General features: G+C 41.8%; 1 protein-coding gene across 3 annotated transcripts in view; it reads right to left on the bottom strand.

Annotated features, from left to right (window-relative positions):
* Positions 1-6,716: 6,716 nt before the first annotated feature.
* Positions 6,717-24,454, bottom strand: part of pcdh7b (protocadherin 7b) — a 129,118-nt gene continuing 111,380 nt past the window's right edge. For 2 of the 3 annotated variants that reach the window (XM_073835826.1, XM_073835827.1), the window contains exon 3: positions 6,717-10,613. In XM_073835826.1, the coding sequence (XP_073691927.1) occupies positions 10,189-10,613 (425 nt within the window). In that variant the 3' untranslated portion in view covers positions 6,717-10,188. Of the gene's footprint in view, positions 10,614-11,753; positions 11,773-24,454 lie in introns of all 3 variants that reach the window. The other variant, XM_073835828.1, reaches the window with a different exon arrangement.

Here is a 24,454-nt window from a genome sequence, read left to right as displayed (position 1 = left end):
CATCGCGCACACACTGGAAAAAAAAAAAGCCGTAAAATTTACAGGAAAACCCTGGCAGCTGTGGTTACCAGAGTTTTACTGTAAAAAATACGGTAGCAATGTTTTACATTTTACTGTTTTCACTTAAATATACAGGTAAATACCGTAATTTCAGATTTTTTTAAATTGATATAATGGTGATGTACCAACCTTTTGAAGTACTGAAATCTGTTTTGTACCTTTGCAATACACTGATAACCACCAAAAGCAGGTGGTGATGACAACATCACATGATCAACCAAAGCCCATTACAAGGAGATTTTAAATAATAGAATATATAGAAGGTGCACAGTGTCATTCACACAAACACTAAACACCATCATGGTAACACACATAAAACTGATTTAAGGCAAAAAACATTAATTTATCAGCATTATATGTAACATATAACCCTAATGTACAAAACTGGCAAGAAAAATCTAAGAAGAAAAAGTTATTTCCACAAAAAACATCGAATAAAAAAAATGAAACACAGGGAATTCTGGGAATGTCAGTTTACGGTTATTCACTGTAAATTTTACCTTCTTTTTCCTTTCAAAAAACGGTATACTGCCGTAAAATTCCATGCAATGTCCAACACAGTTTTTTACCGTATATAGAAGGGGAACTTACCGTTAACCATATCACAGGTTTTTACCATAGCATTTTTACAGTTTTTTACCGTTAAATTCACGGTCATTTTTTACAGTGCAGACATTCGCATATACAGCATTGCCTATTGTTAATATATAACTTAATATTGCATTAATTTCTATAACAATTAATATAATCATTTCTTAACTCAAAATAAAAAATATTAACAAACCTATCTCTGATAATCCTGGTCACGCAGGTTTGTTTATGCATTAAACATAAGGATGTCGTTACCTCGACAAAATGATCTTGTGGCCACGACATAATATGACGTTCCCAGGAATGAATATCTCGTGGCAATGACAAAAAGTAATATGACGTTCCTACAAATTCATTTGTGTGGCCACGACAAACATAAGTGAACCGAAGGTGTCCCCTCCAGGTTACCGTACCTTTTAGTTTGCAGCAATGTTTTCAGCCTGCTCCAGTCCAGTGCTTTACATGACTGCCCCCTACTGATCATGTCTTTCCTATGTCATTGTATTTTCCTTGTTCCCTTGGAATACACCGGCGTCACGCGAGACCACTTTACTTCCCGCGCGCATTTTAAATGGCCAGATCTGTACATCAAGTCTATATTCTAATAAATCATTTTGGACCATTGCTCTGGAGTCAAGGTAACAAAAGCATGCCACCTCACCAAACATACATTCAATTTCAAAATGGCCGCCCTTCCCCTCTTATAGGCAGGCTATCACAATAAGAGTCCTTAGCAGCCAATAAAACTCCTCATAATTCCCCCTCACACAAAATGCATATAAGCATGTTCAAAATCAACAAAAAGCATTTGGGCATGAGAGACATTCATATAAAATTAACTCTTTTACGTATTTACACCTAGCAAAAAAAAAAAAAACTATCATACAGGCTTTACTGTGGCAGTGTCACAAGTTAAATGTTGATTCAGTTCAGTTCAATAACAGTGTCAGTGTTGCAAAATTCATAAATTTTGAATGAATTCTATTCAGCTATAAAGCAGCTCTACAGAAGACTATAGTATCTATATTCAGTTCAAGTTTTGTTCTAATCCGATAGTGTCAGTGATATCAAATATGGTCTGATAATGTTGGTCTTAATGCAACTGTGAACCTGCTATTGCTTAAAAAATATGGTGCACATTCTTTGTGTGTGTTTTGTATTTGTACACATCGAGTAGGCTATGTCTGTTTTTCTCACTCCCAACTCGTCACATATTGAAAGGGGTATCCTGTGCGTCAAAATGTGACGTCAAAGGGTCCTGACTAAGCTTCAATATGTGATGAGTTGGGAGTGAGAATGTGTTGATTTTTGGATATCCCCTTAATTCAAATACAACATTACATCCTGCAGCAAAATTATCCCAGGAGTGCTTTATTCCTACAAATAAATGGTGATAAAAATCTTTACAGTTTCAATTAAATTCAAAGTTATTGCAGGCCTTTTTTTTAAACTCATCATTTAGTTCTTCACTTGCACAGCACTTGAAATGCTGATTTTATTCTTTCACTTCATACTGAAGGGGAAAAAATAGGCCACACAAATACCAAAAATCAATTGTACAAAGTGCTAACAGCCTTTGATTGAATTTCCCGTTATATAGAGGAGAATATTAGAAAATCATAAATCAGGTAAACATAACTCTGCATTGACAGGGTATGGGCTGTGCCCATATGTTTTGGCATTGCCTCAGTGGTTCATATAATTCTCAATCAGCGGCTGACAAAGGCAGGGTTAAATATGACAGGAAAATTCATTTCAAAACACCATCTTGAGCAGAACAGCAGTGAGCGCTGATCAATGACATTATTAATTACCCTTGCTGAGTATCGACTCTCTCTCGCTCTATCTGGATCTCCATTTCTTTCCATTTCTCCCCTTCACCACACCCTAACATCTGATCTAGATGAAGATACATTATGTGCTATTGAGATGGGGGACGAAGATACTTACATTGTTTGCTCTCATTGAAAATGAGGTGTCCTTCCCTGCCCCTGTGTTTTATGAGCATCATTACGTAATGCTCTACAGAAGTTGATGTAGGCCTGTTGGTGCATGCCTTCACATTTGTGCAACTATTACTCATTGTTTTTTCACCCAGGAAGTCTGTATTTGGAGCATTGTATAAATCATGGTCAAACATGGTCAAAAAGGTTAGGGACAAGTTTATATTATTGAGTCCAAAAGAAGTTAGAGAGTTTTGGGGGGTGTAATAGCCATGCTCTCATACCTTGAGGGTCATGTTGGAATTCTGCAGCAGCTGAGAGCTGCTGATCCAGGGTCAGTCCTCTGTGAGTGCTCCATCCATCACACTGGCTGAGGGACTTTATGAGGCTGAGCAGGAAACAGCAATGAACTCTGGGGAGTTTAGGCACCCTTCTGTAAAAGTAGAAGTCAGCAAACTCTCTAGGGCACAGGGTAAATAATGCATTTTTTTTAAACAAATCTCAAGGGTTGTGTTACCCATGCCCTTGTGTAACTAATCACAGAGACAAAAATAATTCCTGTTATTCACAGCTGTTCACTGTGTACGCAACTGCTGCAATTCTACTTATACGCCTTTTTTGGAAATTACACATTTTTGCTGTTGAATAATACCTTTTCTGAATAAAACACTTCATTCTCCCTTTTTTGTAGGGACTGAATGAGTAATGTCTTGCAGTCCATTGAACATCCATGGCATTTGTAACTGTAACATCTGGTTTTAGACCACAACAATTTATTAGTATGGTGTAGGGCCTCTTTTTGCAGCCAGTACAGCATGAATTCATCTTCGTAATGACAGATACAAACCCTGCACAATGGCCAGAGATTTGAGTCATTCCTTTTGCAAAACAGTGGCCAAGCCACTATGTGATGCTGGTGGAGGAAAAAAAAAATCCTGACTAGCTCCTTTAAAATACCCCAAAATGGCTCAGTAATATTCTAATCTGGTGATTGTGCAGGCCATGGAGATGTTCTTTTTATGTTCATCAAACCACTCTGTCACCATAATGTGTGTATTGGTGCATTATTTTCCTGATACATGGCACCACCTTCAGGGTTACAATGTTTGAACCATTAGGCGCACATGGTCCTCCAGAATGATTTGGTAGTCCTTGGCATGTGACCCATTAGGCACAGTAGGTAATACCATGATATTACAGCCCAGCCCATCACTGATCCACCCCCATGCTTCAGTTGGGGCATGCAACAGTTTGGGGCTTCTCCAGATTGTAACTCCCATGGATGTTGGAAAAACAGTGCAGGTGGACTCATCAGAGAACAATGCATGTTTCTAATTTTCCACAGCTCATGATTTGCACTGCTGGCACCATTAAAACTGACATTTGGCATTGGCACAAGTGACCAAATGCTTGGCTATAGCAGCTCGACCATGAATATTGACCAGGTGGAGTTGGGAGTGAGTTGGCTTGTTAATGAGATTCGGGAGCAAGGCCACGCCTCAACCAATCACCTATTTTCCTGAAACCTTATATAGTGGACTGCTGTTTGTCTCTTTCTCTCGAACCCAACCTTTCACTCCCTTTTTCATCCATACAGCTATCCTTATCTTCTGTTTCTCTTCCTTTCAGGTAATCGTCTAACCTAAATATACAAATGAGACGATACCCCAGGGGTGCCCAAACTCCTTCCTGAAGGGCTGGTGTCCTGTAGAGTTTAGCTCCAACCCCAATTAGACACACCTGATCCAGCTAATCGAGCTCTTACTAGGCATACTAGAAATATCCCTGCAGGTTTGTTGAGGCAAGTTGGAGGTAAACTCTGCAGGGCACCAGCCCTCCAAGACCGAGTTTGGAAACCCCTGCCCTGAGTCTCTCCGGGCCATCAATTCCAGACGCCCAGATCAACCTGACCATCATCCTATTTCCCCTACCCCTTCACTTTCTTCCCACTCATCTCTAACATTTTTGGTTCCGGTGTGCAGTGGTGAAGCCAGGGGGTGGCCAGGGGTGGACTCAAAACTGCAGTTTTTGACCCTTTTTTCATTTATTAGGACGCAGAACCGCCGTATCTCTTTATGTCCACATCAAACGGGAGACTTGTCAGGTCAGGAGCCAAATGAGCTTCAGCAGAACTACAGTAAACTGCGGTCTGATGAGATGTTGTTAGGCTATTGGTCAGTAAAACAAACTTTCATGTCCTGTCAGCCATTTCTCTGTGCTCACGGTGCACACTCTTCAACTTTACGTGAATATGAGGAGCACGGACATTACTTCATTATAAATAAAGCACACAAGAAACTATGAGCATACAATGTAGTTCTGTCGTCAGTTAAGTCATGAAATTACCAAAAAGGTGATTAAAGCTGCAAACTGTGCATGCATGTATATGCATCACATTAAAGAACATTTTTCAAATGCATGTACTAAAATATATTCTGCGATTCGAGATCACAATACAAGGCGCAAGCTTATAGGCTACGCATTTCTTTATTATTATTTATTTGTACGGTAATGCACAAGTAAATGTGAGCACAGTGCAGTTGTATTTGAAAATATGCGCTAATTTGTTTTTCTCTCATTAAGTTGTAAAGTACAAACGAAAATGAAACCATTTAAATGTATAAAATAACTCATTTTACATTCTGGCATTCATGTGCTGTTGACTTCCGGCCTTTTTCACATTCTTATCACTATTTGCGTGTCTCATCCATGAGTATGCAATGTTGGAGAACAAGCTTTTAGGGGTTTTGAGAACCATAACCAAGCTGACTGCGCTACAGTGAGCCCCTACAAAAATGGTCATATTCACTTAGAATTACTTGATCTAATTAAAAAAAAAAAAATAGAAATTAACTGTATTCAGTTGTGTTTTAGTCACTAAAACAGTCCAGTACTTTATAGTCAAACACATTTTTATATTGAAATAATGAAGATTTCTGTGCCACCCCAGACTGGTTTCTGGCCTCTCCCTGGCCACCCCTATGAAAACATCCTGGCTCCGCCACTGGCGGTGTGGTCCTTGCTCATGAAGAACTGTTTTGGTGGAAACAGGAGAATCAAGGTGCACATTTAATTCTACAGTAAGCTGTGGTTTTGTTTTTTAGATACAATCTGGGTTAGTATCCAGAAATTCCTTTTGGACAGTTTTCTCTTGCATCAACAGTTGAATGTTGAATGTGGTTCATCCTTTGTGGTGGTATGCCGACATAACTCAGGATACCATAGCTCTCAATACAAAAGAAAGACTTGCTGTCCTGGTCACAAATGCACCAGTGAGACGTGCACCAACAATTTGTTTCTTTTTAACTCTGATATGTCTCCATTTATTTAAATAACAAGTGGAACTGTATTATGCCAGATAATTATTACTGTAGAGCAGACAAGTACAAAATAATCTAAACAAAGCAGTTGTCTTAAAATGTCTGGGCACATTGTTTAAAATTAATTGCAATTTGATTAGGACATTGAAAACAAGCACAGAGACTTTCGTCTGTTTGTTTTGGAACATTAATTACTTTGTAGTATGATTACATACATTTTTGAATAAAAAAGTGTGGTACTGATTTGTAATGTTATCCATATTTTGCTAGATCTTTTGGATGAGTCAGAAACACTGATTATCAGTGTGAACTGTGGCTTTGAGCGTTGTTCTATATCAGAGTCTAGACACTGTTTTAATGTACTGAGTCTGATTCTGTTTAGGAATTCATTAAAACTAAACTGTGCTATGATTATCTCTGATTGATGATTGACACTCAATGAAAGTTTTAACAGCATTGGGAAAATGGAAAATACTATCTGCTCTCTAATAATTTTTGAGCTCTACTGGATGCTGTCAGCTTAGCAAAGTAAAAGGCTTCAGTTATAGGTGTGTTGCTTGCCAGCCTGTGTTAGCTATATAAGTGTGCTCTATGACTCGTGATTCTTATAAAATGTATTGCTGGCTGGCGTTTGTTAACCAGCAGGAAAACTATACAGACAAACAAGTGTATTCATTTATTCATTCATACATTAAGTATTCACTGTATAATTTGACAAATTAAATGATTATGCAATATCCTTTGTGTAATATCCCAAACGGCATTTAAAAACAAACCCAGACACTGTTGTATCATGGTATATTTTAATTTCTGCAGAGACAAAAATGACAAGCAATTTATTTACAGAAATACCTGTACAAAAGCAAAAATTATGTAAAATAGATCATAAATAGAGGTGGGCTTGCGCTCAGTACATTTGCCATGTTCAGCTAAGCTGCGTGCATAGTGACTCCTAATAAAACAATGATTAAAATCAATCCTCAATTCTACATCAACATCCAAGTCAAAGGACAAATAGAGTATGATTAAAATTACAATTTCTTTTTTTCATTACCTGTGATGTGTCCTATGACCTAAGTGCTACAACTTAAGTCTTATATCTTCTAAGTTGAAAGCTTAAGGAACACACACCTCAGAGTGCAAACGACGATTAAACAAAAGCGATTTCAGCACGTCGACAACAAAGTCAGATGTCTTTTAGGAATTAAGGTGCAGATGTTTTCCAGGCATGTACAGTAGATGTAGATGTCGCTCTCCTTGGTTTCTTTTTTTAGATATAGCAACTGCCATATACTCCTACTGTATCTAATCAGCTGATACTGTATATATATAGTCCTACTCTATAGTCCTCTGAGGTGTGTGTCCCATTCAAAGAACTTTTGGAGCTTTGTGTTTCTTCTGCCTTCTCATATCATGAAAACTGCAGAGAGTCTCAAAGCCTGTTTGCTTTACCCTTAAAGGACACAGCGTCTTCTCTTTTTTTGCTGTGCTGCCATCGTTACTGATCCTTTCCGAACTGTCGCGTTCGTGACTAAAGTTATCCTTGCTGTAAAAATCGCAGTTTGGACGTGTGACCATGCTAACTTTGAAATGGATGGATATACCAGGGTATCACCTATGACATGTACAGTTGGTACTCATCAATATACTTGACAAAGTTCGACTGAGCTTACTTAAAGAAGCCACAAGATAAAAGCTTTTGTTATTTGAAAGTCTATCATAGTAAAATTGCCAGGACTGTAGTTTCAGCATAAAGTACTCTTCCTCCACTTTTAGAAAGCATCTCAGTACAATTGGTTTCATACTGGTTAAAACCAACGAGTCATACCAATAAAGGTATAAAAAGGCACAGTTGCATATTTTGCATTCACTCTATAGTTTTGTTTTGATTTTTTTTTTTTTCTTGTCTTTTTTACAGAAGCACTACATATACAAAGTGGCACTGGGAAGGAAAGGGAAAGATATGACTGATGAGATCTGAAGAGGGCATCATTATGAGCGTATATTTGAAAAACAAATAAAACGCGGAGTTGCGAGGTACGTGAGACTCCTTTGAATTGTTTTGGAATCAAGTTTCACAACTCATTTTCTACATAATGAAAAGTACTTCTCTGTGAAAAGAATATAAACATTACAGAACCAATGGATAAAAGTAGATTTGCTATGAAATAAAGTTATAAATAAATCAGATAAATAAGCAACGGATGATATGATGCTAAATAAATCAGTGAATCACAAATGCGTATGATTCTTTTTCATCCTCGTCAAATCAATATACAGAGTCATACTACAATGTCTAGTGTCTGTTCGTAACAAACGCAAGCAGTGGACTTCCATGTTCACAGGGTATGATATTTGTACACTTTTTTTTTCTTCTTCATAGTAAGTGTAGATTCCCTTTAAACGTGCAATAAAAAGTACATATCTATGTATACAGTTTGTAAGCATCAGAGCACTTCTTTTAAACACGAGTAGTACGTACAGACTACAGATCTGGAAGCTGCAAAAAAGGCAGTCCGTTCAAACTCAAGGAATCATTAACATACAAAAAAACCAAATGAAACAAAAAAATCAATTGCATCTGAATAATTTACCACCTTTTTTAAAAGCACGACGCCTCCTAAGTATACTCCTCCTCTTGCAAATGGTCCGGGATAGGCCCATGATGCATGTATACGTGCGCATGTGCTTTCCCCACGTTGCACTGAAACATATGTGAAGGTAATTAAAGCAATATGTGACCTAAAAAGGAGCTTTCCTGTCCCAGTTCTTTGAGACATCACGTCATGTTGTTCCCGATACTTTGGTTTTACAGCGGCATCGTGTGTCGCATTGCGATCGCTCCTATCGTGCCTGTAGTAGCCGAACTCTGAATGTGATTGTACAAGTAGTCGGTTTACTCTGACTGCTACACGAGGGACACGAGTTCTCATCCTTGATTACTCTTCTGAAGTGTGTGAGATTGAGAGTGAATCTGTTGAATGAGTTTATTGCTCTATTTAACATTCATACTAGGAATGTTACACAGGGCCAGCCCAAGCGCTTCAGCAGGGCAATATTATTAAACTAATTCACCCCAGCAGCATATCCAAATAGTGTTCCTGTGGCTTTATGGGATAATTATAATGTGTATGTACAATGTGCGGATCAATTGTGTGTATGTGTTTGCAAGTGTGCGGCAGGAGGCCATCTTAAGACCACAACATTTCAGCATAGTTTCACACATCTAGAGAGGGATGAACCACAATTACACAAACCCATAGCATTCAGGCAAATAACTGACAAGCTCTGAGACGTAATGAACCTCCTTCTACTTCCAGAGGTGCATGGGAGCGGGATGAAAATGGGTCGCTCGTGATTTTCAATGCGTGTGTCCAGAGTATGTTTACAGATTATATATATATATATATGTATATATATGTACAATACTTCACCCACACGACAAAAAACGTGCATTAGTGGATCTGTGTATGCTTGTGTTCCTTCACGTGTACATAAAGTTGATAGGCACACAGGTAAACTTGCTTCTCGCGCTGTAAGTTCACAGCGCGCACGCCGTTCACTTGCGCCATTTGAGTATCTACAAACTCTTGTAAAAGGCTAATGTCAATGACGACGTACGAAGCGCTCCGACATCATGTAGTTATGCCATCACCGATCGTCGTACGATGATTTTCGTCCATCATTAGCCTGTCTTTTTTTTTTCTTCTTCGTTAATGTGATTGGTTGTCCGGACAGTTCAGTACTTTGACTGATTGCATATGGACAGAATACATCCACATAAAAACACTCCCGCCCACCCCCAAAAATAAAAACGGATTAAAAGACAGAACCAGTCTCGTCGGTTCACAATCAGTTATAAAAACAAAGACAAAAAGGTATAGTCCAGGTCTGTCTCAAGGGGCACACACTCTTAAGGGGCTAGATGATGCATGCATGTTTAGAAAGAGGTCTACAGAAACCAGGCAGCACTTTGGGGAAGTCTACGGGGCCCGATACGCTAGCAGGAAAGTAGCACTGATCCACCTACATTCCCTTCTCTCCACCTTGGCCACTTCCCCCTCCTCCATCTCATCATTCTCACGCACATTTACAACATGTAATTCCACGGTTTTTACTCAGACGGCTAGTTAAGTTCAAAAGTAGCGCCGCACTAGTTGCGCGAGCAGTTTGAGGAAAATCCATGTTGCTTTTGTTTTAGGGTTTGGTTTGCGAACAGCATCTCTGACCATGCTGAGTCACTGTCATCGTCCCTCGCAGTTGCTGTGTGTGGTTTACAGGTAAACTTCCCGCCTGGTGAGAGTTCCGCATTGCGTCGGCTTGTATTCACCCGTGGGCGCTAGCGGAATCTCCTCGGTGGGGCGAGATGTTTCCTCGCTGGCGGAAAATCCAGCTGAACTAAACGCGTCGTAGGATGAGGAGGAGGAGGCCATCTTCTTGTTAAGGAGATTACGGTTACGGTCGCCCAGCAGGTGCGAGGGGTCCCCGTTGGCAACAGCTAGCGTCTCCTGGCTGCCGGGCTGTTCGGCATGGCTGCCCCCGGGGGAGGTCATGAAGGTGGAGAGTTTAGGAGGGGTGGCCTTGGGCCTACGTTCAGGCGAGGTGCGCACAGGCATCCAGCAGGCATCCGAGTGGCCATATTCGTCACACTCCCGCGTGCATTTACCCGTCATAGCTACGTCAGGCAGGGGCCGAGAGTCTGGGGGAGACACAAAGAAGGAAACACAAGCGGTGGCGCATTAATTATGCTGTTTGGTTTTAAACAGCTGGAGAAACTGAAGAAAACACTGAAATATTGACACAAAAAATTAACTGTGGTATGTGTCTCATGAAATTCGGCTGGCTTTAGAATTGCGTTTTACAAATGGTTTTGATCAGCTTTGTGCATTTTTTTGAATCACTGTAACTTCATGGTGAACACATACCACATTTCACAAAAAAATGGAAACATACATACACAAACAACAACACTTAAAGCTAAAACATAAATTAAACAAAAGAAGAAATAATGTGAGCTCTAAAAAGAAGACCATGCTTTGAAAACGTGGGGCAATTCTACTGTTCCATGACTTCTGACTTCTAAACTAATGGCCTGAATCCATCTCATCTAATGGCTGTGTGTGTGCAGTTGACGTGTTTTTATGCGAGCGTTGTGTATGCGTCATGTTTTTATGTTTCAGCTAACAAGCTGACTCTACAGAAGCTATCAAATTTTAGCAAAGTTGTACGGAAAAGAAGACAATGTGTCTTTTTCTTGTTTAATCCCCTCCTTGGCCTGAGGAAACACCTACAGTGTACTTATGGAACGACATATTGGAGGATTTGCTGTGAAGTGGCATGCTATTGGGATACATCTTTAACACATGTATGTAAGTTAAAAGGATTATACAAGCGTTTTCTAAAGGCTCTAACTGTCACGCATCTGAGTGATTGCTTATTTTCCCAGGCTGGGAGAAGAGATCGTTTTAGATTCACAGCCACAAAGCCACGAGTATCCTTAACATCTCATATCTCTTCTATTCAGATTGTCTTCTAAACAAATATTTTCTGTTTACACTTTTAAACACTTGACAAGCAAACAGATAACCATCAGATGCGCAGGAAGTCTATGCACAAACGAGGTTGAATATGAAGTTCACTAAGCTGAAGCGCACACAAACACTAAATGCTGAAATCCCTAACTTTTGATGCCAAAGCACAAAGCTGCAGTGTTAGAGATGGTCGGTTAATGACCAAATGTGAGGTATGGCACAAGCAAGAGAGGGTGAGTGCAAATCTAAAAAAAGAAAGCATGCTGCCTTTTGTTGAAAAGCAAAAGTTTGGGTTAACCATGGCTTACTTTTAATGTTCTTTTTCTCCTGCAAAGAAAGAATAGGGTAGAATCACTGTTTGGTTTCTTCACAGTGTAATGCTATGTAAGATTAATCAATTTAGAAAAGGTATCAGACAAAAAAAATAAAAAATAAAAAATAAATAAGCATAATGTGTTGCAGTTATCTGAGAATCAATTGATTACATGGCATGTTTGCAAAAAATGTCTTCTAAGGTGCATAATACAAAGATATTCATTGACAGATTGAGAGTGAGAAAAGAAACACAACTAAACAAGAGCTACAAACATATCGCTCCACAACTTCTTTTATTGTTAAGCAGTTAAATTCCAGGAAATCAATGCTGCGAAAAGAAATAGTGCGATGAATGGCGTTCTTCAGTCACTGATCACAACAGGCTATCATTTAAACCCACTAAGACTGTCTCTCAAAACTGCTGCCACAAACCAAACCAATTTAGCATCCTTGTCCAATTACAACCTCTCACTGACCTCAAGCAAACCCCCAACCATGTCCTCCTGACCTCAAGGACAGACTATAATGCCTGAAGAGTTCCTGTTAACTTTAGTGCTGGTGTCTGTGGTGTGGTTGCATTGTGGGCAAGTAAGGGTTAGTTGGGTCTGACTGTGGCACCTGACCACAGAAAGAGTTCAGTGCCGCTTCCTGTGCGCTTTTATGAGACCGTGAGGCTGGATTGCTGCCCAGTGTCTAGGGAGAGGTATGGATGTACGTTCGTCCCACAAAGCTCTGTCATGCACCAATGAACACTCAGTCAAGCGACAGTACCTCAATAGCACTAATAACAAAGATGAGTGTGTAGGCTCCGATCTGCAGGACGTCGATATGCCGGCGCAATGTTAATGCTTCAGACAGGGATTACAAAATGGCTGGATAAATCTTATATGACAGTTAATGTGTTCAAAGAGGCATTAAGAAATGTAACAGGTTATTCACATACACGGCTGTCAAGAAAACGTCGGTGTGTGATCAGACGCTCATCCTTTTAAAACACTGTGTTAAGTCTCTGTAAGGAAATCGGATGTAATTTTAAAACTACTGAAACACAAAAAGAGAAATTCTGAATAATATGATGGTTGCTCTTTTGTATGCGATCAACTGGATCTACTTAAATAGATCATACATTGTAGTTTACTCAGACTTTTGTGAACTAGATCAACTGAGTCATTGGCTCAAGGAAAGCTAGACCAGACTTTTAGACTTAAAATTAGTCTAAGCTAGGTCTACACTTCAGAAGACCCCAGGCCTTCACCCACTTTATATGGAAAGGAATGGTCAGAATAGTCTTCAGAAAGTCACATTTTATAACATGAGTAAATAATGACAGGGTGTTCATTTTTGGGTGCCTGAATGGGGACTAAAGTTTTTGAACTTCAAAGCGAATACAAACACACCACTGAAATATCATAAACATTATGACAAAAGTCATTCAGACTTTTGTGAATTGGATCAGTTAATTCATTAAAAAGAGCTGGCGCAAAAGTTCAGACAATTTGTTCCCTTCCGGGAACTCGAGCCGCGTCAGAAACGTTATGGGGAACGCCATTGGCGGGCAGCATTCTGAGTCATTGTCTAACAACCAATTGTACGACGGGAGTGACGTCACAGGCGCGGTGACGTCAGCGACCAGGAAGTATAAAGCACGTGCGTTTGAAGCCGGCGGCAGCTTTTGTCATTCAGCGAGAGCGCTCTGTGTCTGTCTGTCTTTAAACATATTGCTGTTTTCAATGCTTCCCCTATGTTCCTCCGAGGAGGTTGATGTGGAGAACGTTGTCAAAAGTATTCAACCGCCCCCCCCCCCCCCCCCCCGATCGCCTCAGTATGAGGAGCTATTGGACGTGCTGACTAATGCAGTAGCTAAATAAGAAAAAATGAGCCGCAGAAAAGCAAACTTTATGTTTTCTGCGGACTAAGTCAGCACTTCCAAAACGGAGCTTTCTGTTCTTCCCCGATCTGCACGCTAAACTGTCTAGATCATGGGAAAAACTAGAAAGAAAAGATGATGCCGCGGGCTGAACAGACGCTAACCAGCTATCTGTCGCCCAGCCTGGCATCATCCTTGAAAGCTCCGTCTTTGCTTTCCAGGCCGCCTAAATAACTTCAGGCTTGATGAGCAAAAATGTACATGTGTCGGGGTTGCTGGACGGGAGCAGGAAGCCCCAGCCGTGTACCAGCTCCTCACATAAGAGGCTCATATTAGGAGCATTGCAGCCCGTTTCCCTCCGGTGAGACCTAGAGGGCGGGATTAGCAACACTCCTGACCGGGGGCTTCAAAGACTAAGCCCGATCTGAGGGTCGCGCTTTGGTCTAAGAGGTCCTTGGCTAAACGGCCCTGACGGCTGTGCCACAGGGCCAATAAGGGCAGCCCCTCTCGAGGGGGTTTGCGCTGCACCACAGTTTATGGTCACCAAACCCCCTCGGGGCCCTCAGGAGATCTGTCAGTTAACCCTGCCAGTGTTACAGGGTGCGGCAATCTCCCGCGAACTTCATTCTCTAGTCATTCCGCCCGGAAACGTAGCGGACCTGGAGAGTTCGCAACCCCTACGGGGGTCCTCAGAGAAACTAATTCAGGTGCATCCTGCCAGTACGCTGTTACAGGTCACCGAATCAGTTCCTCAAATAAATCCAGAAGCCAGCCTCGAGAGGCAGTTGAACCGCTCAGTCAAAAAACTGAAGTTCAAAATGCTGACTGTCAAACAGGTCGTGTCTCAGATCAAGTCTGAGGACTGGTTTGTCACGATAGATCTAAATAACGCATACTTTCACGTCTCCATCCTTCCACAACACAGGAAGTTTCTCAGGTTCGTTTTCAGGGGCAAAGCTCACCAATACAGAGTGCTTCCTTTCGGCCTAGCCCTCTCACCCCGAACTTTTACAAAGTGTGTGGATGCTGCTCTGGCTCCTCTGCGACTCCAGGGCATCCGCATACTCGACTGGCTGATCCTGGCCAGCTCGGTACAGTTAGTGTTTCAACATCGAGGTGTTGTTCTTGCTCACATGAAATAATTGGGGTTGAGATTCAACACCAAGAAGAGTGTGCTCTCTCCACTACAGAAGACCACTTATCTAGGTGTAATCTGGGATTCGACCACGATGCAGGCACGAATGTCACCTGCTCGGATCGAGTCGATCCTTACTGCAGTAAATGCGGTCAAGCTAGGCCTGTCACTCACTGTCAAACAGTTCCAAGTACTGTTATGGCAGCAGCATCCAACGTGATACCTTTTGGTCTGCTGTACATGAGACCACTGCAGTGGTGGCTCAAAACCAGGGGGTTCTCCCCGAGGGGAAACCCATTCCGCAAGATCAAGGTCACGCGGCGCTGCCTACGTGCCTTGGCCATGTGGAGAAAACCCTGGTTCCTCTCTCAGGGTCCGGTTCTGGGAGCTCCTTGTCGCCGCGTCACGCTAGCGACAGATGCATCCCTTACCGGATGGGGAGCAGTCATGAGTGGCCGCTCAGCCCAAGGTCTATGGAGCGATCACCATCTCTCCTGGCACATAAACTGCCTAGAGATGCTGGCCGTATTCCAGGCCCTGAAGAGTTTCCTTCCAGACCTGAGAAACCATCACGTGCTGGAGACAGCACTGCGGTGGTTTATTATATAAATCGTCAAGGAGGTATCCGCTCACGCCCCTTATACAAGCTGGCGTACCGGATTCTCCTGTGGTCTCAAGGAAAACCTCTCTCCCTGAGAGCAGTCCAATATTTCTGGACGTGGGAGCAGAGGTCCTGTCGAGGCAGGGGCCGAGGCCCGGGGAATGGATGCTTCACCCAGAAGTGCTGAAGCAGATTTGGAGAGTGTTTGGCCAGGTTCAAGTGGACCTCTTTGCGACCCAAGAGACATCGCAATGTCCCCTCTGGTACTCTCTAGTGCCTCCAGCTCCTGCGGGACTGGACGCTATGGTACAGACGTGGCCGAGGCCTCGTCTGTACGCCCTTTCCCCGATCGCTCTGCTCCCGGGAGTTCTGGAATAAGTGTGACCCCTGAGGGGGCACATCTCATAGTGGCCAGTCTCTCAACCAAGGTTGCTGAGACTATCCTTCACTCCAGAGCTCCCCCTATGAGGAAACCCTATGACCTTAAGAGTAAGTGGTCTGCTGCATGGTGTAACCAGCACTAGTTTGACCCAGTTCACTGCCCGATTGGTACAGTACTGGAGTTTCTGCAGTCTCACCGTCCGCAGGGCTAACCCACTCCACCCTGATGGTCTGTTAGTGGGTAGAGTCCCCTTGGTCATACGTTTTCCTCCACGGTCGGGAAATCAAGGCTTCATCAGGAAGTAATGAAGCATGGAGAATTCTTATCCAGACTCAGTTGGACCTCTTGCGACTCGAGAGATATCGCAATGTTCCCTCTGGTTCTCCTTAGTGCCTCCAGTTCCGCTCGGACTGGACGCCATAGTACAGACGTGGCCGAGGCTTCGTCCGTGCGCATTTCCCCCGATCGCTCTGCACCCAGGAGTTCTGGAAAGAGCACGCCGGTATCGGCACGGCTGTTACTTCTAGCCCCGTACTGGCCAGTCCGAGTATGGTTCTTGGACCTCCTCTCTCAGGCTGGGGGCGCGATCTGCCACCCCCACATGGAGAGGTGGAAGTTATGGGTATACCCTGAAGGCGTTCGTGGCGGCTTACTGGCCTACCACGCCCCTTTCGGTGGCTTGTCGGTATGTTTTCCTTGGCGGTGCACTCAGGTTGAGACCCCGAGGGGTCTCAAGCCTCTATTCCCTCCACTCTTGGAGCGCGACCAATTGGAAGTATAACTGCATGTGTCCAGTGTGAGCACTGGGCACATACGGCCACAAAAGAAAGCATGTGGCATGAACAGAGCTATCAGTAGATGGATCACAGATGCCATTTTCTACTACTTTCAAGTCCTCTGGTCTCCCATCTCCATGGGGAGTCAAGACTCACTCCTCCTGAGGCTATTTGCCTCTAAAAGCTCTGGTGGCAGGTGTCCCTAGCCGGGACATCTGCAGTGCTGTGGGTTGGTCCTCGCCCCTGACGTTTGTCAGGTTCTATGAACTCGACCTCCGAGCCACTCCGGGCTCCTTCGTCCTCTCGACTTAGCAGGGCTAAGTCTGAGAGAGTCAGCCCCCTCCTTAGCCAGGAGGAGACTTCTCAAGGTCCCTCTTGTTCTGGCTACTCCCAGACAAAGGACTAAGACTCCTCGTGTGCTCGAGGGCCGAGGAGTACCTCTTGGTCTGGCTGGCGACCAGACAGGGGTCTACTATATTCCTCGTGTGCCCGAGGGCCGAGGTTCATACTGCCCTCTTGTCCGTGGAATACTAGACAATGGCTCTTCCCGTGCTCTGGCAAGGTCCACCAGACACAACTTTCTTCCACCCTGGTTCTAGCAGATACTGCGCAGGGCTTGGAAATTATGGGGGCGTTGACATCTCGTTCCCCATAGCGTTTCTGACGCGGCTCGAGTTCCCGGAAGGGAACGTCTCGGGTTACGTATGTAACCTTAGTTCCCTGAGGGAACGAGACGCCGCGTCACGGACCATAATTCCTGCATCCTGCGGCGCCTAAAGAGCTGCCGCCGGCTTCAAACGCACGTGCTTTATACTTCCTGGTCGCTGACGTCACCGCGCCTGTGACGTCACTCCCGTCGTACGATTGGTTGTTAGACAATGACTCAGAATGCTGCCCGCCAATGGCGTTCCCCATAGCGTTTCTGACGCGGCGTCTCGTTCCCTCAGGGAACTAAGGTTACATACATAACCCGAGACGTTTTTCTCTCTCCTTGACATACCAAGGAGAATTAGACCAGTAGTTTAATGAATAAAAAAGCTATCCAGTGCTCCACTTGTATTAAATACAAAAGATTAGCCAAAATATTCTTCAAAAAATCACCTTGTTTTGTTTCCCAAAAGAAAAGGTTTGGAATGATGACAGAATGTTAATTTTCTTCTCGAGTGCAACTGTCCATCAAAATAAGCAGATTCAACATCTAGCATTTTCCATCAGTCTAGTATTCTGTCCACTCAGAGCTGCGAGTCCAACCAATTCTGATTGTTAGTGTCCAGTTGATGAACATTTCATGCCAATCAGTCTTTCTGACCTCAACCACATCTCCACAGCTTCACAACTCCAATGCCTGGCTCTCACACCACTCAGGCCCCTCAAGGCCGTACACTGGCTTTTCATCTATCGCTTACTGTGCCGTCTTCAGCTACTGTTTCCTCCAGTGAAAAACAACAAAAGAAGCAGCATGCGTGAGAGCGGTACTTCATTAGTGCTCCTCACACACCGCTGCCATACAGCCGGTTACTGGAGGCTATGCTGCTGTTTTACTATTCCATAACTAAACTCTGTAACTCTACATTACCTTATACACATACATTTCACAAAAAAATGATAAACTGGTCATGGTTTAGCATGAGCATGAAAGATGCTTTGGAAATGTCAGAGATGGATGGATTTTTTTGTACATTAGATCATTTTGTATGTTATCCATTCTGCTTGTGTGCTCAAGCATTCAGGTGAAACTTATAAGTGCTGGCATATTAAGTATAGTTTCCTGTTCAATGTTCTTTTTCTTTCCTATAAATTTGTATTAACTGGATTTCGGCTTTTCCTAGTTTGTCCTTCTATTTTAGGTTCTCTTCTAAGAACAGTTTTGTCCAATAATCTCATTGCAAATGGAACAGAACATTGTCCGATTTTAGGCTGCAGTTAATGTAATATAACAGCATGTAATTGTAATTTGCACAATCTCTGTCTCTCTTCCAGCTCATTATAGAGGTAAGATGGAGACCATTTAAGATGTCACTCAAAGACGCACTCAGAAGCAGCAATAATTCAGAGCATTTAGATGGGGGCAGACACAGGTCAAACATGTATTGAGATGAATTCAATCATTGCTAGAATGGCTTTGCCTCCACCTTGTTTCATTTAAATGAACATCTTACAGGAGTGAATAAGTCAGACTGAAATCTGCTGATCCATTTTTATTCTTCTCTTTCTTTCTTTTCTCTTTTATATATCTGAAAGGATACCTCAAAAATGTCTGAATGTTTTTGAATTGGATAAAAATAACAAACCAAGAGGCATCGGGAAATGAATAATGGTCAACCTTTTCTAAGAATTGACTTTAATTTTCTTAACCATTTAATTTGCAATTGCTTTTACCCAACTGATTCCAAGGTCACTTATAGTGATGTATGATTATTTTTTTTTTTAATTACACTCTGCACACAATTCAAAATCACATGCGCTATTTAAAATAAAAAAAATAAATACATTTGAACTGCCTGGGGTCGGCACTTTTTTTTCCCACATGACAGCGAAAATAACTTAAATTGCTCTGTCATTTTTGATTGCACACATTAAAATAATACATCACTTTGAATCTGAAAAGAATCTATTTTTATTTCTGTATGCTCACCATATCAACAAAACTGTGTGCTTTTGTAAAATAAATAAAATACACGTGTGCTTTCAGTCCCTGCAGTCTCTGCAAATATCCTATTGAAACATATCAATAAAATTAACTCACTGAATACTTGACACACAGACATGAGAAAAAAAAAAAAAAAAAAAAAAAAATATATATATATATATATATATATATATATATATATATATGCAAAGCTTCAAAGTTTAATTTAAACTACTTTTAAATTAAGCAAGTGTATCACAAATATTCTGTAATAAAGTAATACATATGAAACCAACATGATGTACAGTCTTTCCCGTCTGACCTCATTATCACTAATGTGATTACGCCCACAAGCCGATCGTGCTTTTAATATTATAAATATCTACGTGAGACATGCCTACATGTAAACAACTACATCACCAAAAAGCACAAATGGCAGGGCATGTCGAGACTGCTCCAGGGCCAGAAGGTTAAACTATTACAAACTTTTTTGTTCGTCAGAGATTTACTTTAAATTTCACTAAGCTAATTGCTCACAAAAAAAAAAATCTCACAGATCATGTTTTCACAAGTAATATTTTTGACGTAACAAAGTTGTTATATCTAAGTGTGTTTACTTACTTTTTAAAATTAGTCTTCCCATTAATGCCATTATATTGTTCATTCAGACTGATTCACGAATGCAGAACATGAACAAACACAAGAGGCGGGATTTATCGCATGAACCAATCATAGCCGAACATAACCATATCCAACCATATCTCACATGACTTTCCCCTATTCATTCTCAATTGCCCCCACCAAAATCACTGTACACAGGGGGTCTGTTAAAATTCAGTGAGCTCAGGGGAGGCGAGAGAGACGAGGACACTCGCTGTAACTTTACCAGCTGGTGTTGCTGTTGGACTGGAAACATGAATCAGAAACACTCACAATAGCGAAACAAAACGTCCATGGGCCTGCAAACCCAAAAGAGTATTTATTCCTTTCATATTCTCCCTAAAACCCCCATGCCTTTAAATTTGACCCCAAGCCACTTTTAAAACTCAGTTTTGAGCTTGAAAAGCGAGGCTTTGGAGACGTCAAACAAAGGGGGCCATACTTGGGCCTCTAGCCCTGGGCAGAGCGAATGTCGCCCGGGCAGTGGAGAAGCCGGAAACGCATGCGGCTCTGTGGCACGCTAACTGTCACTCCGTATAGTGGGCTTTTCTGCCGACGGGGGCTCAGAGTATAATGCCTGCCATTTTCCACAGCCAGTCCTTTTGAATAACTCAAAAGAAACATCCACTCTTCTCCGACGGAGGGTTTGAAAACGAGAGATCAGGGGAACGGCGGGAGGGGGGAACGGAAGATATGGCTCTCAGAGCTATTCTGTGAGTTAATTACGTGTGGACAAAAGTGGATTCCCTGGCGCAGTTGGAGCTCTGCTGTTGTGAGGCTGGTGGCAGGGTTCTGGAAAGCTGTAAGTGGGCCAGAGGCTCAGCTAATTGACAGGGATATGAGGATTTTGTAATCTATGTGTTTGGGTGTGTGTGTATTTTGTCCCGCTGTTTAAGGCTTAATGCCTAGCTTTTCTAGCACGCGTGATCGTGCTTGCGCGTGAAAGCATTAGTCCTTCTATATTTTTGGCGCTCGGCGTGTGCATGTGTTTTCATCTTCTGCAAGTTAAGCCTCGTCCCTCAGAGGCCCGCTGAACTACAGGCTGCTCTTTTGCTCTCTGTTTTCCGGATGGGAGGCCCTGCCAAAACATAACTGCCAGCCAGAATTGCTGACCCTTCTGTCCAGTCTGTGTGTGTCTGTGAGAGAGAGATGAGTGTAGCGGACGGTCTAAAATCTCAGCAGAATCCACAAGATTATCCAATAGATGTACGGCATTTACAGAATAGCATCTGCCACATGTGTTCACACACACAAACTACAACACGAAGTGTCAGTGTCAAGTAATGTTGCTGTTCACACTGAGAGAGAAATACAGCATGAAATGACAAAATCACTGCCAATAAGAACATATTTAAAGGGATAGTCATCATTTACTCCCCCTCATGTAAAATCTACCTACCACAAATGGTAGTCTACCAACTGTGAAAATAATTTAGTGCAGTGTTAAACCAATACATTTCATCCACAAGGAACAACTTTCTTATAATCAATAGCACCGTCAGCTCACATTTCCACACTTTCTTGTCAACTTTTCAAATCTGACAGCTCCTCAGCCCCCATAGCCTTATGGGATAGCAAAGTGTCCACTTGTTTCACACATCACAGTCTCAGCAGATGCAGTACATCATATTGGTATTGTTTGCCCACTGTATCATGACATCCTGCTGACATATTGCTTTTTGGATACTGTGTAGTAGGGAATTACACATATTGAGACACAATCCCTCCATTTCTTTGCAACAACAGCAATGTGAATGTCCCTGTCTGTTTTTCCTGCATCTAAAATCAGCCTCTAATCAACATCACACTCTTTCTCTTAGTGAGATTAAAACCCCTCTTTAACACATTATCTTGTCTTTGTCCACAGATGCCTCACGAGTTTTATATTTTCATTAGGAGGCGTCTGAACAAGAGAAGGTTGTTCTTTTCAATGGACGCCACTGAAAAGGCTGGCATATCGAGGGAAAAGAAAAATGAGGGTGGCTGTTCTTTTCTTTCCAGTTAGTGCTGTCCATTTGATTCAATAACGCTGGACTGTCCTTGTAGACTCATTAGGCTGCTGATCTAATGTCCTCTCTGTCACTTTCTCTGTTTCTTTGCACAATGTGGACACCTAGACTCAAGCCATCACATCTGTCATTAAACTTCAATTTTATACACACACACAGTGTCCCCCAAAAAGTACATGGACAATTACTCTCTTAAAAATAAAGGTTCTTTGTTGGCATTGATGGCTCCATGGAGAACCTTTATCATCCATGGAACAAAAGGTTCTTTATAGAAAGAGAAGAGTCTTTAAATTATTTAAATGTTCTTCACACTAAGATGGTTTTATGTTAAGAATTCACTTAAAGTTTTTTTTTTTTTAGAAAACCCTAAATGGTTCTTCTGTTGCATTGCTGTGAGACATGTACAGTTTACAAAATGAACAAAAAATGCAATAAATGGATTTCATTTCAGGATTTCTGTCCACATAGTTGACTTCTATGGTGCCCACAAGTTTGAACTTCCAAAATAACCAATAGTTTCACTAGATAAGACCCTTCTTCCTCGGCTGGGATCATTTAGAGCCTTTTGACGCTGTATTGAAACTGCATTTTGGAAGATCAAACTCGCAATCACCACATAAATCCACTATATGGGGAGAAATCCTGAAATGTTTTCCTCAAAAAACATAATTTCTTACGACTGAAGAAAAAAGGCATGAACATCTTAGATGACAACAGGGTAAGTAAATTATCTGTACATGTTTGTTCTGGAAGTGAACTTCTTTAAGTTTGCTTTCTTACCTCAGTGGTATCTTTAGCATACAATTAACAATCTTGCTTCTAAAAAAAGTGTCTTTAAAGAGGTTTACATATTTCTATTGCTAGAAAACAAGGCTATTTATACATTGAAAGTAATAAAGAAATATTTAAAACTTTCTGGTTGTCAAAATGAAGAGGAACATCTTCATATTTAATGTGATAAACTATGAAATCCAGACTTGTTGGGGTCGTATGACCTATAGTAGCTGTGTACTTGCTGATGGGCAAATGGAATAATTTAGTTAGCACAAGTAACTTTTTAGCACTTCTCCTTGGAAATTCCCGGCAAACTGACAGCATAACGCCCTCTAATAGCATTAAGCGAGGTAACGGAGCAGTCAGCTCACGAGTGTTTTAGCTGAGCTAACGTGATGGGCGAGAAGGAGGCCGAGGCCGCTGTTGACCTGGTTTGCTTCAATAACCTCAGCGTTGCGCTGCATATGCTTTCAGCGGTGCTGCATCAGTGAGCCAGGACAACAGAGTGTACAGTAACACAACAGCAGGAAAAGAACCATGTCAGACATGGTGCAATGAGGTGCGGCGGAGTGATGTGTGTATTTATTTTCCTCTCTTGCACTCTTGTCTCTTTCTCTATCTCTACATCAGATTCAGCCCACATCCTCCAGGTCGCCTCTAAATTGTTATATCATATTCACATATGAAAGAAAACTCACAAATGAGATCCCTTTAATATCTCCAAATGTTTTTTCCAAGACAGCAATGAGATTAAATACAAAGAAAATAGAGCTGTTTTTGTCCCCTGCCTCTCAGATGTTTCTCTTATAAGCCTAGTGATCTTGTTTCCTCTAGTTTTAGAAAAGACCACAGTTTCATCTTACGCTGTGTTCACATTTGCCAAGCCAAAATACTAAAATCTAGAATATTTTGCATTTATTTTTTATTATAATTACATTTTCTATAATATTCAAAGCTCTATACTCTTACAGTATTGTATCTGTAACCATTTACTTAAAATATCATTAATATTATTAAGAATAGAATATATTTAGATTAACAGAGATACATTTCTTTATTAATTTCTTTATTTTTTGAACATTTTCAATTTTGATCTTATATCTCACAATGTATCTCTTTTGTAATTTATTTTGATTTTTTTTTTCCTAATTGTGATTTTATTTCCCATAATTGATACTTTATTTCGAATTTAATTTAATTAATTAATTTAATTTCAAAATTTTAATTGTGAATTTATATCTGGCAATGTGACTTTTCTTTTATATATATATATATATATATATATATATATATATATATATATTGTGGCGGGAGTCCCGAGGCACAATCAGCGTCGCCCTGGCAACTCACGCCAAACACCTGGACCTCATCACCACGGACCAATCGTTCACGGACGCCGCCCCTACAAAAGCCGGTTGCTCACCACAGATCACTGAGAAACTATCTCCGATGAGGTTGAAGCTTACCTGCTCTCTGCTCTCATTTCCCCCTACAGATTCGCCGTGAACGATTGGCCACCGTCACTTCTGGACACCGCCACCACCGCGAACTCACCTTCAAGCACCTACCCGTTTGCTTGCACCTTCCTGGGGAATTCTGCACGACAAGGACTTCACCTCTCACGGAGCACCGACGCACATTCACCTGCCACTTCACCGTTTCACTTAAGTCTGTTCAATAAACTCACCCTCCGGGGCTCAACTAAAAGTCTTGTCTTGTCGTGCTGTTCCCCGCCCGGCCACAAGGTGGTGGAGAATGCGGGCAAGTTTCCGGGCCTGAGAACACCGACGAGCAAGACTCACTGTTTGTTTACACCGCCATCTTGCCCCCATTCACTTCCGGTTCTGTTTTTTTCAGGGCG

This window comes from Garra rufa, chromosome 3 (assembly GCF_049309525.1).
Source record: "Garra rufa chromosome 3, GarRuf1.0, whole genome shotgun sequence".
Classification (NCBI taxonomy): domain Eukaryota; kingdom Metazoa; phylum Chordata; class Actinopteri; order Cypriniformes; family Cyprinidae; genus Garra; species Garra rufa.
This window is presented reverse-complemented; position numbering and strand designations above follow the sequence as displayed.